This window comes from Mesocricetus auratus, unplaced genomic scaffold (assembly GCF_017639785.1).
Source record: "Mesocricetus auratus isolate SY011 unplaced genomic scaffold, BCM_Maur_2.0 Super-Scaffold_100004, whole genome shotgun sequence".
NCBI classification, from domain to species: domain Eukaryota; kingdom Metazoa; phylum Chordata; class Mammalia; order Rodentia; family Cricetidae; genus Mesocricetus; species Mesocricetus auratus.
Genome location: NW_024429189.1, coordinates 85,734,978 through 85,748,765, shown reverse-complemented (window position 1 = coordinate 85,748,765; position 13,788 = coordinate 85,734,978). Strand labels below are relative to the sequence as shown.

At 41.7% G+C, this 13,788-nt stretch overlaps 1 protein-coding gene across 1 annotated transcript in view; it reads right to left on the bottom strand.

Annotated features, from left to right (window-relative positions):
- Rad51 (RAD51 recombinase) overlaps nucleotides 1–8,641 on the bottom strand; it is a 30,820-nt gene extending 22,179 nt beyond the window's left edge. Inside the window, exons 1-2 of the mRNA XM_040746051.1 lie at nucleotides 8,409–8,641; nucleotides 3,657–3,745 (exon numbers count right to left, since the gene is read on the bottom strand). Of these exons, the coding sequence (XP_040601985.1) occupies nucleotides 3,657–3,743 (87 nt within the window). The 5' untranslated portion in view covers nucleotides 3,744–3,745; nucleotides 8,409–8,641. The remainder of the gene's footprint in view (nucleotides 1–3,656; nucleotides 3,746–8,408) is intronic.
- Nucleotides 8,642–13,788: the final 5,147 nt, after the last annotated feature.

Sequence of the window (13,788 nt, the reverse complement as noted above, 5' to 3'; positions counted from 1 at the left end):
ATAATCTGTCCTGAGGGAAGACAGGTCAGGAATCAAAGTGGACTAGATATTTTTCTCTTAACTTGCCAAATGCAAATGGATTAGATATTGCTGACTAACTTATTGCTTGTGTATATTGTACTTACTTTTATAGTTTTTGTTAGTTGTAGCCTTCTTTTTGTATTAGACAAAAAAGGGGGAACTTTAGTGATGTTATTTATGGTATATTAAAGCTTGCCTGAAGATTCAGAAAGCAAAGTCAGCCACAAGTCATAGAAGCCAGGAGCATACCTTTAATCTCAGCAACCAGAAGCCTTGAGGTGGTGGCACACACCTTCAATCCTAAAACTCAGGATTAAGAGGTAGATGGATCTCTGTGAGTCCAAGGCCACCCAGATCTACACAAGATAAATCCAGTCCTAAAGAGAAACAGCTCGTGCCTTTGATCCCAGGACCTGGAATCACACAACTTTAATCCCAGAATTAGAGAGATATGTAAGACAGGAGCAAGGTCAGTATCAGGCATTCCTTCTCCAGCCATGTTGAGAACAGGAATGCCCCAGCCTTGTTAGAGGAAAGAGCTCTCTGGTAGCTCAGCTGTTTTGCTTCCCTGATCTTCAGTGTGAACCCCAATATCTGTCTGTGGGTCATTTATTAATTCATGTTACATCAAAATACAGACCTTGGAATGCTTACTGGCTTGTGCCTAGTGGCTTCCTCAGTTTGCTATTGTATAGAACCCTGGACCATCTGCCCAGGAGTGATACCACTCACAATGTCCTTCCACACCAATCACTAAGAAATGTCCCAAAGACTCTAGGTTGTGACAAGTTGATTAAAAACTAACCAGTATACTTGTTTTGAATGCCAGAAGGCCCCAGGTTCAAAGCCTAGGACTACTAAAAAGCAAAAACAAAAGCATGAAAACATTATGGGGGATGGGGTCTGTAGAGGTAGCTCACTGGTTAAAAGCACTTGTTGATCTTGCAGAGGACTCAAGTTCAGTATCCAGAACCCACATGGCAGCTCACACTACCTGATAATGCCAGTTCCAGAGGATCCCAGGCCCTCTTCTGATCTCCATAAACACCAGGCATCCACGTGGTGGACATACATGCACGCAGGCAAAACACTCACATAATGTCTTTGGGTTATTATATATGACAAAAGCAACACAGACAGGAAAGGGTTTATTTGATTTACACTTCCTTATCACTGTTCATCACTGAAAAAAGTCAGGACACAAGTTCAAACTTGGACAGGAACCTGGAGGAAGGAACTGATGCAGCCCTACAAGCTGCCTGCAGCTTTATCTTCTGGAGGCATTTTCTCAATTAAGGTTCTCTCCTCTCAGATGATTATAGTGTGTCAAGTTGATATAAAACTAGCCAGCACACACATTAATACAAGGCCACATAGTAAGAACCTGTCTCATAAAAACAAAAAGGAATCTCAGGAGGGAGAGGCAAGGACATCTCTTTGAGTTCAAGACCAGCCGGGTTTATATAGTGGGCTCCAGGTAGAGACCCTGTTTCAAAAGAAAAATAATAAAAGGAGCAGGACAAAAACACAGTAAGATGAATCAAATAATCTTGAGACAATACAACCTATTAGAAGTAATAATAATTTTGCATTATTTATAATGAAGAGCTAGGAACTAAAGTTGTTTAGCTAGCACCATTTCCTTCAATAAACCTTCATTTCAATATATTAAACTTGGATTGTGCAGAACTAGCCCCAGTATCTTTAAAGGTCTTACTATAAAATTACTTGGTGGAAAATTTATTTCATCTTCCTATTAAAAAATTAATAAATCAATCTTAAACAAAACATTATGGAGGCTGGAGAGATGGCTCAACAGTTAAGAGTGCTTGTTACTCTTGTAGAGAACTGAAATCCAGTTCCCAGCATCTAGGTTTGGTGGCTCACAACCCCCTCTAACTCCAGTTCCAAACAGATTTGACCCCCCTTCTGTCCTCCTTGGGTATGAGCACCCATGTGGGCTTACATGAATATACACAAATAAGCTGGGCGTTGGTGGCGCATGCCTTTAATCCCAGAACTTGGGAGGCAGAGGCAGGCGGATCTCTGTGAGTTCGAGGCCAACCTGGTCTACAAGAGCTAGTTCCAGGACAGCCTCCAAAGCCACAGAGAAACCCTGTCTCGAAAAAAACCAACCAACAAACAAACAAACAAAAAAGAATATACACAAATAACCTTTAAAAAAGAAGTTATGACCATAACTTTGAAGGGTGATCCCAACCCCATTCAAGTCAAGGTGGAAAGAGAGAAGCAGTGCCACAAAGTTAGAGAGAGGGCCTCATGCAGCCCACACCTGATAGGAGCAAAGAATAACCGTGAACTCCTGACTCTTTTTGCTCCGCCATGGAAGCAAGTGCCACCAAGTTCAGCTCATTTACATAGTTTCCAAAGTCTTAAAGTTTGGGCAGATTGGAAATGTATAGAAACAGAGACAGAAAATCAAGGTGTTCCTCCCAGTGGGGCTTTTGTACAACCTGAAGAAATACTACACAGATTTAGTACCTGATAGTCTTTGTTTTGCTTTTGGGTGTGTGGTGTGTATGTGCATGTGCGCATGTGTGCTTGAGTGTACATGCATGGAGGCCAGGGGGTGATGCCTCAGTCACTTTAACATTACTTTTCGGGACAGGCTCTCTTACTATACCTCATTCTAAGACTGACCAGACTGGCTGCCCAAAAAGTCCCAAGGATGCCCCGTCTCCACCTGCTCAGTGCTAAGATTACAGGCATATGCCATTCTGCCTGGATTTTATGGGTGATTGGGATCCAAACTCAGGTCTTCATTGTTTGCCCAACATGAACTTTATCCTCGAGCATCTTCCAAAGCCTCTTGTTTGTTCTGTTGCTTTTTTTTTTTTTTTTTTGGTGGCTTGTTTGTTGAGACAGGTCTCACTATGCAACCCTTGTCCTAGAACTTGCTATCTAGAACAGGGTGGCCTCCAGAGATTCTTCTGCCTCAGTCTTCCAAATGGTAGAATTATGGATGTGAGCCACCACATCCAGCTAATGCTTAGTATTCTTAATGTTGAGTCTTAAAACAGAGCTGGGTCTTATAACAACCTACACCCTTCAACCTGCCTTACAACAGCCTTCTCAGTAGTATCTTCCACCTGGGTCAACGGTGAGAAGCTGTTCCCTTTTCCTACATGCACTCCTGGGTTACACCACTAAGTCCCTCTACAGCATTTTTATACTTGGTGTAAGCAGCACTGAGATTCTACCATGGGATCCCAGACCCTTGTTTCTAAATAAAGTTCAGCTATTAGGGAGAAAACAGAGTAGGAAGACAATTCATAATATAAGTCGTTATAACACTCTAACAATCCTGTACTTTTTCGTAGAAACTGACAACCTCCTGAAACCCCAATCTAATTTCTGTAAAGGTTAATTTGTTCCATTACATAGAAGAATGTATTACAACATTGTAAGTAAATACTTAGCAACTAAGAACATACCTCTAAGCAGGAAGGTAGTAGCACATGCCTTTAATCCCAGCACTCAGGAGGCAGAGGCAGGCAAATCTCTGTGAGTTCAAGGCCAGTCTGGTCTACAAAGCTACACAGAGAAACTCTGTCTCAAAAAATTAAGAAACAAACAAACAAAAGAAAAAACAAAAACAAAAAAATAGAACATACCTCTAACCGTGAAATAGGTTGTGGACCAAAGCTTTCTTCTTCCACTGAAGTATCTGCATTTGCTTCAAGTTGCATCTGCATAGCCATTACTGAAAAATATAGATAGGCATCAATAAGACTGAACTCTAAAGAAATACTTTTGGGTTATAAAGTTAGTTTTCCAACAAACTCTACCCATAGGTAAAGAACAATTGCTACTCTTGAAGAGGATCCTAGGTTCAGGTCTTAGCAGTCATATGGAAATTCATAACTGTCTATAGCTCCAGTTCCAGGCACTGAATATGAATGTTATGCTTACAGACATAGAAGCAACACATTTATACACATAAAAATAGCTTTAAAGTCAGGTATGGCAGGGCGGTAGTGGCGCATGCCTTTAATCCCAGCAGAGACAGACAGATCTCTGAGTTCCAGACTAGCCTGGTCTACAAGAGCAAGTTCCAGGACACCCTCCAAAGCCACAGAGAAACTCTGTCTTGAAAAACAAAAACAAAACAACAACAAAAAGGAAATAAATAAATAAAAATAAAAAGTCAGGTGTGTCTAACCTAAAACTGTGGGCTGCATGCAACAAAGGACAACTTATTCAAACAGATTTTTTTTAAGTTGTATTTTTACAAGGCAGCAAGTTCTAAGCAAGTGAGTAAAATTTCAAAACAGAATATTTTGGGTTTTACTATTAATTTGTTTATTTTTATGTACATTGGCATTTTGTCTGCATGTATGTCTATGTGAGGGTGTCAGATGCCCAAGAACTGGAGTTACAGTTATGAGCTAGGAATTGAACTTGGGTCCTTTGGAAAAGCAGCCAGTGCTCTTAAAAACTGATCCATCTCCCCAGTCCAGAATATTTTTATGTTCTTGGGATGATACACAAAGCAACAATATTCTAATAGGAAAACACAGGCTAGAAATATGGCAAGTGGTACAGTTCTTGTCTAGCTTAGGAGAAGAAGGCACTGAGTTGAATCCTCAATATCACAAAGCAAATAAAAAACTGACTATATTTTATTTTCAGCACTAAAGATTCAGGTTCCTGAAGAGGTTAAGTGATGGGGGAAGTCCTGTGTATATGTCAATAAAGCACTGTTGGCCTATAGGGAACCAAGATAGGTAGGACTAGGAGTCCAGGAGGACTCTAGGTAGGAGAAACACAGGAAGTCAAGATGGAGCTACCATAGGGGTCAGAAGTCCGGACTCCTTTCTCTGGTAAGAGAAATACTTAGATGGGTTAAATACTTAAGTCAGAGCTAGCCAGTAAGAAACAAGCAAGGCCAACAGCTTCATAATTAATACAGCCTCCTGTATTTTTATTTGGGACTGATGCGGCTCTGGAACCAGGCTGGCGGGAAGGCTTCCCTTTACAGTTAAGTAACTACTAAAATGAACTTTAAGCCTTAGGATGTACATCAATTAGTAAAATGTTTGCCTATCATGCATGAAGCCTTGGGTTTGATGCCATGCACTTGTATAAAACCAGACATGAGGTTAGCCTGGATTACCTAAAACCTTGTCTCAATAAATAAATAAAAATAAAACTTCTACCCACCAAAGACATCAAGAACACAAAAAATCAAATCATAACAGTAGAAAAAATATTTGCCACATACATAATCAGAGGGAAATAATCAGAATACAAACATAAAAACTCCTTCAAATAAGAAAAAAGGACAACAGAAATCAGATAATCAAAGATAAGGTATCTCCACAAAAACAAACAAACAAACAAACAAAAAAACACGAACATGTAACCAAGAAAATTAGAAACACAAGTTCAAAGACAGGCTGGGCTACACAATAAGACTATCTCAATAAGCCTCCACACCCACTCCAAAGTTAGTAAGATACTACTAAATACCCATCATAAAATAGCAATCGTTGGCAAGCATATGGAACAATGAAACATTCATTACTACTGGTGTATTTACATGAAATTTAAAAACAGGCAAAGATGCACTAGGGAAACAGAATCAGGAAACGAAGTTCAAGGTCAGCCTGGGCTAAGATTCTAAAAAAAATAAATAAGGCAGTTGGACGTTCTCCGCCTCGGAATGCGCATTCGTGGTTTGGGAGGAGAGGGTCGCGCCCTTTCCATAAGGTTCCTGCCAACCTTGCCATGGGGCACAGCCTGTGTTATCCTGAGATGGGGTCTGGTCGCCTTAAGCAGCTCCCTGCTGCTGTCCCGAGTGACTTCACTGAGGGGCCCCAGCGAGGCGCCTTCCCAAAGCCTCCCATCCAGGCCGTCAGGATCCCACGACTGGAGCCCATAGTTCTGGGAGGTTTTGTTGCTTCTTTGCCGTTGGAATCATCCATGCACATGCCACAGGAACAGCGAATCCCAAGTTAACTTGCCCACACTGGGATTCTTGTTGCTTTCCCATTTCCCCCGTTTAGAGGGAGTATGTACAGCTTTACCCAGCCCATACCTAGGTCCCTGCCCTTAGCTCTCTGGGTCTCTCCTTTCCACTGTCCAGTCCCCAACCCAGAACCGAAGAGCACTTGTTGGAAGCGGTCTCTGGGGTCCCAGGCCCAGCCCACAGGGCTTCTTTTGCTAGCACCGGACTACTTCCACAGAAATTGCTGCTCAGGCTGGAGAGATGGCTCAGAGGTTAAGAGCACTGGCTGCTCTTCCAGGGGTCCTGAGTTCAATTCCCAGCAACCACATGGTGGTCCACAACCGTCTATAATAGGATCTGGTGCCCTCTTTTGGTCCTGCAGACACACATGTAGGCAGAACACCGCATACATAATAAATAAATAAATAAATAAATAAATAAAAAAAAGGCTGGAGAGATGGCTCAGAGATTAAGAGCACTGGCAGCTCTTTCAGAGGTCCTGAGTTCAATTCCCAGCAACCACCCGGTGGCTCACAGCATCTGATGCCTTCTTCTGGCATATAGGTATACATGAAGCTAGAGCACCATATACATAAAATGAATCTTTTTTTTTTTTTTTTTTTTTTTTTTGGTTTTTTGAGACAGGGTTTCTCTGTATTGTTTTGGAGCCTGTCCTGGAACTCACTCTGTAGACCAAGCTGGCCTCGAACTCACAGAGAGCTGCCTGCCTCTGCTTCCTGAGTGCTGGGATTAAAGGCGTGCACCACCAATGCCTGGCATAAAATGAATCTTAAAAAATAAAGTTCAGTTGAAGAGAGGGAGGAGGGATCATATGAACAAGGCAGTCAAGAGCATGATGGGAAACCAGAGTCAGCTGAGGAGGGCTAGTGAGAGCTCTTGGACTATGAACTGACAGCTGGGGAGTCTCTGAATGTAGGTGACTGTTACGTGGCTTGACTTGTTTTGGGAGGGGGCGAGTTGTGGGACCAAGACCAATTACAGGTGCATAAACTGAATTTTTGGAGCCCATTCCTATGGTGGGATACCTTGCTCAACTTTGAACAGCGGGGAGGGGCTTGGTCCTGCCTGGACTTGGTATGTCAAACTTAGTTGACTCTCCAAGGAAGGCCTTCCAGGCTCTGAGGAGTGGATGGAGGTGGGAAGGGAGGGACAGGAGAAGGGGAGGGAGGGGGAACTGGGGTTGGTATGTAAAGTGAAAATTTTTTAAATTAAAAAAAAAGGAAAAGAAAGTATTTAAAAGTAAGGAAATAAAACCAAAACATGGATTGCATGGTGGCACTCTCCCATAGTCCCAGAACCTAGGAGGCAGAAACCATAAGATCCAGAGTTCCAGATCGTTTCTGGGTTACGAAGTCAGACCCTGCCTAAATGAGGTTTTGTAAAAATAGTCAAGTTAGTGAATAGCTATTAGGGTGAGGGGGAAATATTAGACAAGGAATGATAACAGAGGTTTTTAAAATGACGACAACATTTGATTTCTTTTACTTGGTGATTACACAGATATATTCATTTTGTAATAATTCAGGTATGCACTTATTGTGGATTTTGTATTTTATACTTGACTTTACTATTTCTTGAAAGTTCTTTTTAGATTTACTTTTTGTGCATGAGTATTTTGCCTGTATGTATGTATGTATGTGTATTACAAGCGTGCCTGGTGACGGTGGAGGTCAGAAGAGGGCGCTGAATCCTCAGGCACTGGAGTTATGGGTGGTTTCAGGTGGGTGTTGGTAACTGAACTCAGGTCCTTTGCAAAAGCAACAAGTGCTATTAATGGCTGAACCATCTCTCCAGCCCCCACTTCACTTTTTTCCTGAAGCATGTTCTTCCACATGCAGCTCAGGTTGGCCTTGAAAGTGCCATCCTCCTGCCTCTCCTCTCAAGTGCTAGGATTACAGGATAGGTGTGAGTCATCTAACTAGGATTCTCTTTAGAAATCTGCGATTTTTAGTCTTTACTCTGTTGTTTACGCAATCTTTGAACTCCTCCTACCTTAGTCTCCAGAAATCACTGGCACCAACCACTATGCTCCAATGAAAAAAAAACCCTAAGTAACAAAGAATCTATTAATTAGCCTTGGCCCTGAGATTAACAGCTGTGGGCACTTAGCTCAGGCTCTCGGCTCCCTGCGTCGGGGCCACAGAAATGAACGTGAAAGTCTTAATTCCAGCCAGCCCAGGCTGGACTAGGGTGTGAGCCAGGTCTCAAAACAAAAGCCTGAAGTACGGTTCTCCACAACGAGTTCAGTAAATCAGTTAGCGTCGGCCGGTTGGGCCCAGGCAGATGCCCAGCTCCGCCATCCTCGCGTTTCTCAGCGAAGAGGGGACCCCCAAGCCCTGGCCTTCAGCTGGGGAGCCCGAGCGGCAGTGGGAGTGACGCCCGCGCCCACACTCACCCGTCCCCTCCTGCGGCGGCCGGGTCTGCACTCGCCACGAGAACCGCCGTCACCGGCTCGAACCCACTTCTCAGCTCCTCGGTCGGGTCTTCTGTGAAGAACAGGAGCAAATTTCAGCCTTTCCAGGCGCGTTTCCGGAGAACACGGTTTGACCAGGAACCCGTCTGCGCGCACTTCGCCCAGTGACGCGCGACTTTCAGAAATCCCGCCAAACGCTCACAGACGGCCACGCCCGCATCCCTGCAACGTCATTACGCCTTTCTCGGACCCGCCTATAGCCACTTCCGCTGAGAGCCTGAACGATTTGCCCTACGACTTGGAAGCTGGGTGATTCCCTAGGTCACTTTTACCTTTATGACAGTTCTGACTCGACCCTTCTAGTTAACTGACTGAAGATTACAAGGCCCCAAACGCGAAGTGATCGGCCCAGGACTACATCACCCAGCATGCACCGCTGCACGCGCAGCTCTGTAAAATTCTTGCACACCCGGAAAAGGTCTTTGAAGTGTATTTGTCGAAATGCCGACCTTTTGCCGTTGGGGTACTTTTCGGAACCAGATGCTTTATAGGTCCCTGTGGGCGAAGACTTGAAGAAGCTGGAGTAAAGGGATAAAACCTGCTAATAGCCAGCCACTAGCAAATGAGTGTGGGACTCAGCGAGTTGTGCAAAAAGTTCTTTTAGGTGGGCAGTTGATGGAGCGGGGAGATGTAACTTATAAAACTAGCAAAAACACTCTTTCCCGCTGAAGAGGCAGACAGGTCTTTGTCTCTTTTTTCTCCCTTCTCTTTGCTCACTCCTTTCTCTTCCCCTCAATAAAATTTCTCAAAAAAGAGTAAAATAACTCATTCTGTAGGGTTTTTTGTTTTTGTTGTATTTATTGGAACTTTAGAAAGAAGTCTCAGAATTGAAAAGTAAACGTTTGTCTAGTTTGTCAGCAACTTTGACTTGTAACCAGCTTTTTTTCTGTTATGTATCTATGTGTTTTGAGACAGGATCTCACATACCACTGCCGAGAATGATCTTAATCCTTTGCCCCAACTTGTTTTTCTATGATAGGATTGTGGGAGTGATCCACCACTATATTCTGTGCTAAAACTGAATCCAGGGCTGCATGCCCAGCTGGCTATTATTTTCAGACAGGTTCTCTGTAACGCAGGCTGAACTCAGCTTCCCAAAGTCTGGGGTTACAGGCATAACCCACCATGCATGACATTTGGGGGGTTGGGGATATTTTATTGTTTTTGTGTTTTGAGACAGGGTTTCTCTGTGTAGTCCTGGAATTCTCTGTAGTCTAGACTGGCCTCCAACAGAGATCCACCATCCTCTGCCTTTCCAGTGCTGGGATTAAAGTCATGGTCCACGATGCCTGAGACGCTTTGCATGTTTCTCTGGATAACTTTCCCATCTTCCTGTCTCAGAATTCCATATAGCTGGGTTTATTAGGCCTTACAGGAATGTGCCATTAGGGCAAGTTGTGGGGTGCTTTAAAGTTTTTATTTAATCCTTACACTATTGTCATATCAAGACAAGGACAACAAAAAACCAGGAAAGCTTTTTCTGTGCTTCAGAAATATTATGTACGTGTATGTATCAGGGTGGGCCCTTACTTGTGAAGGGCAGAAGACAGCTTGAGAGTTCTTTCCTTCCACCATGTGTTTGGGATTGAACTCAGGTTATTAGGCTTGGTGGCAGCTACCATCTCCTCCATGAAACTTTTAAAATGATTTCAGGGGAGAGACAGAGGTTTGACTTAAATAACTGACAATGATAACACTTCAGGGAGCGTTTGGCAGTAGAAATAACCAAACTAGTTAGCAGGTGAATAACGAATTGCTCCTGGAAATATAGAATTGGCATCTAGGCAAATCTAAACTTAGAAACATGAGGCAAAGGACACCTGTGACTGTGTGGCTGTCAAAGAAAAAGTTTATTCTCAGCGAGGTAAACTGAGAAAGTGGGAGCAGAAATCCCCTCCACCCCTGCAAAATCTGTTTTACATTGTTGAAGTCAGATCTTTCCATTTCTTCAGAGGCCCAGCAACATGTATTGTTCTTGAGATCAATGAGATATCCATACATTCCAAAATAGTAGAGTGAATCAGTGGACTCTTAAAATGCTTAGACTGAGTAGTTTTGTTTTTTGCTTGTTTGTTGGATTTTGTTGTTGCTTTTGTTCTCAAGATAGAAGGTTTCTCTGTGTAACAGCTCTGGCTGTCCTGGAACTCACTCTGTAGTTCAGGCCGGCCTCAAACTCACGATATCACCTGTCTTTGCCTCCCAAATGCTGCGATTAGAGGTGTATGTCACTACTGCCCTGCCTAAACTACATAATCTTAGTGATGTCTGTTTTCTTTTAAAACAGGATATATAATCTGGGCATTGGTGTCACAGGCCTTTAATCCCAGCACTCGAGAGGCAGAGGCAGACAGATCTCTGTGAGTTTGAGACCAGCCTGATCTACAGAGTGCCAGGATAGGCTCCAAAGCTATACAGAGAAACCCTGTCTCAAGAAAACCAATAAATAAATAAATATGTAGCCCAGGGGATTCAGCACTATGACTGGTTTATGTGATGCTGAGTTAGGGAACCAGGAAGCCAAACCAAAATGTCTGAATGCTTAACAGTCTAAGTTTTATGGAGAAGGGATAAACAACCCAATATTAATTCCATTCACTAATGTTAGTAAAAAAAAATTCTGGCTAGATGTCAAAAAACAACAACAACAACAAAAAACAACCCTGGGGTTTAAGGTTATATGGCCAAATCAGTGGACCAATGGAAAGTGATCCAGGGCATTGTTATCCCTCCTGTGACACATTCAACTCTCACCCCCCAAGGCCAACATTATACGAATCTGAGCATGGCCATAAGAAATCACTTTTCTTATTAGCTGGGGTAGTCCTCCACAATAAAAAGGGGAATAGACTAGCTGTTCCTCCAACATGGTGAGGGGGGTGGAGAGGGGTTTGTGTGTGTGTGTGTGTATAATTATGCATGTTATGTTGTCTTTGAAATTTCTGACTACTGATGAAGTAGATTAAAACGACCTATATATTTAACAAATATCTTGAATTTAAAATAGAAATCAAAAGGTGTGTTGCTTTGGGGGAGAGGTTGTGCTTTTATTTCCACAGGAAATGAGAGTCTGAGGATTCATTCCAGGTTGATATGGATCAGGTTTGATCAAAGAAGGCTTCCTGAAAATCCTGGCAACAAACAAAGAAATAAACCAAAACCAAAAAACTACAAAACACATGACATATTTTACCTGATCAAACATAATACAAAAAAATAATCATCTTTGGGTAACTTGTTTAAAATACATATTTCATACTTGTGCTTAGACATATATATATGTTACCTTTAAATGTTTATATATTTTCAGGCTGGGCAGTGGTGGCACACATTTTTAATCCCAGCACTTGGGAGGAAGAGAGATAGGTGGATCTTTGTGAGTTCAAGGCCAGCCTGGTCTACAGAGTGAGTTCCAGGAAAGAGAGACAAGACTACATAGAGAAATCCTGTCTTAAAAAACTAAAACAAGTCGGGGTGGTGGCACATGCCTTTAATCCCAGTACTTGGCTGGCAGAGACAGACTGATCTCTGTGAATTCGAGACCAGCCTGGTCTACAACACATAGTTCCAGGACATCTTCCCAAGCCCAGAGAAACCCTGTCTCGAAAAAAAACCATAACAAAACAAAACAAGAAAACCTAAACAAAAACAAACAAAAAGTTTACATATTTTCAGAAAGGTAACAGATTCAGCCTAACAGACTACTCCAGCCAAGACTTAACCATTATCCTAATTTTCCCAAGGTTCCCTTCAAATATGCCATTGCCCCCCCGACAACAAGAAGCAGTCTACAGAAAACAACAACACTCACATTCCCAAAAGATTGGTTATGGATATTTGTCATAATTTAAAGGGGGTTGATTTTAAGTTTTTACTGGTCATTGTCAGGAAAAAAAGCTAGACTAAGGAGTTAAAATCAAAAAATTTCTTTCTAAAGAAAAAAACGGGAATATGATATACAAATGATGACATAAAAGGGTAGATTATGGAATCTAATAAAAAATAACTATTAATCTCAAAATATTTTACATTAATATGGATTTTGGCTTACTGATACATGTATGTTTTTACTCTTGTTTGAGGTATTGGGCTTATGCAGCTCATTTAATATGTAATGTATAATTAAAAAATACAGGTTAGTAGTTAGTCATCTATAATGATCAAACTTGTAGTCATATAAGACATGTTTTCAAGGTTAAACAGATATATTTAGATAGATAGATGATAGATGGTCTCCAAACACTTCAAAGTCCTACAGAATTTAGAATGTATATGTTTAATAATCTAAGGTGTACAGGGAGACACATCAGCTCCTGACAGCACTAATTTACTTCAAAGATGGTGGGCATCAAAGAACCTCCATATGGAGTATGCTTTCTTTATGGCAAAAGAAAAAAAAAACTGCTCTTACCTCAATTGCCAATGGTATACTGTCTAAACTGGACCAGCAGGATGTCAAAAAAAGTGACAGCAAAACTTTACCAAGACAAGGTAGGACAGTTCTTCATAATCCCCTGCTTCTCAAAAATGTCTTTCAGATATACTAGGCCTGTATGCCAAAGTTGGATACCCAATGTAGCAGAAGTTTTGGATGACTTTCCAGGCAGTCAGATATCCCTGGAAGGTAACATCACACCCTTCTGGGGTCTTTGATAGAGTTAAGGACTAAATAGGTAAACTTATAGCTTTCCTTAGTTTTGACAAAAGGAAAATTAGGTATAAAACTTTAGACTCAAATATATGATAGTATTTTCACTAATTTTGCCTAATACAAATGTACTGGATATTTTAACTGTAATTATTACATGACAACTGTTTTGTTATATATATAATTTTACTATGTTAAAGTTAAAATGCTGTGGAATAATCCTTCTGTACACTGTGGAAATGTGTTGCTCTCATTGTTAATAAGTAGCTGATGACCTATAGCTAGGCAAGATTTTCAGGGCTGAGCGAACACTGGAGAGGAGAAGGGTGGAGTCAGAGGAGACTCAAGCCCTTTGAAGAAGGAACAAGGGAAGTTCATAGATGAGATAAAAAACCATTGGGGCAGCAAGTAAATTAACAGAAATGGATTAATTTAAGTTGTAAGAGCTGGTTTGAGACAAGTCTAAGGTATTGGTTGACATATATATTTAATATCAAGTCTCTGTGTGGTTATTTGGGAACTGACTGGTGGGAGAGAAAAGTCTACCTACAAGCACATATAGGAAGCAACACCTGCCAAAAGAAAAAGCAAAGACCTAATCCATCAAAGTACAAAATGTACTGTTCTTGCTGAGATGTGCAAACCCAGGGTGTAGTT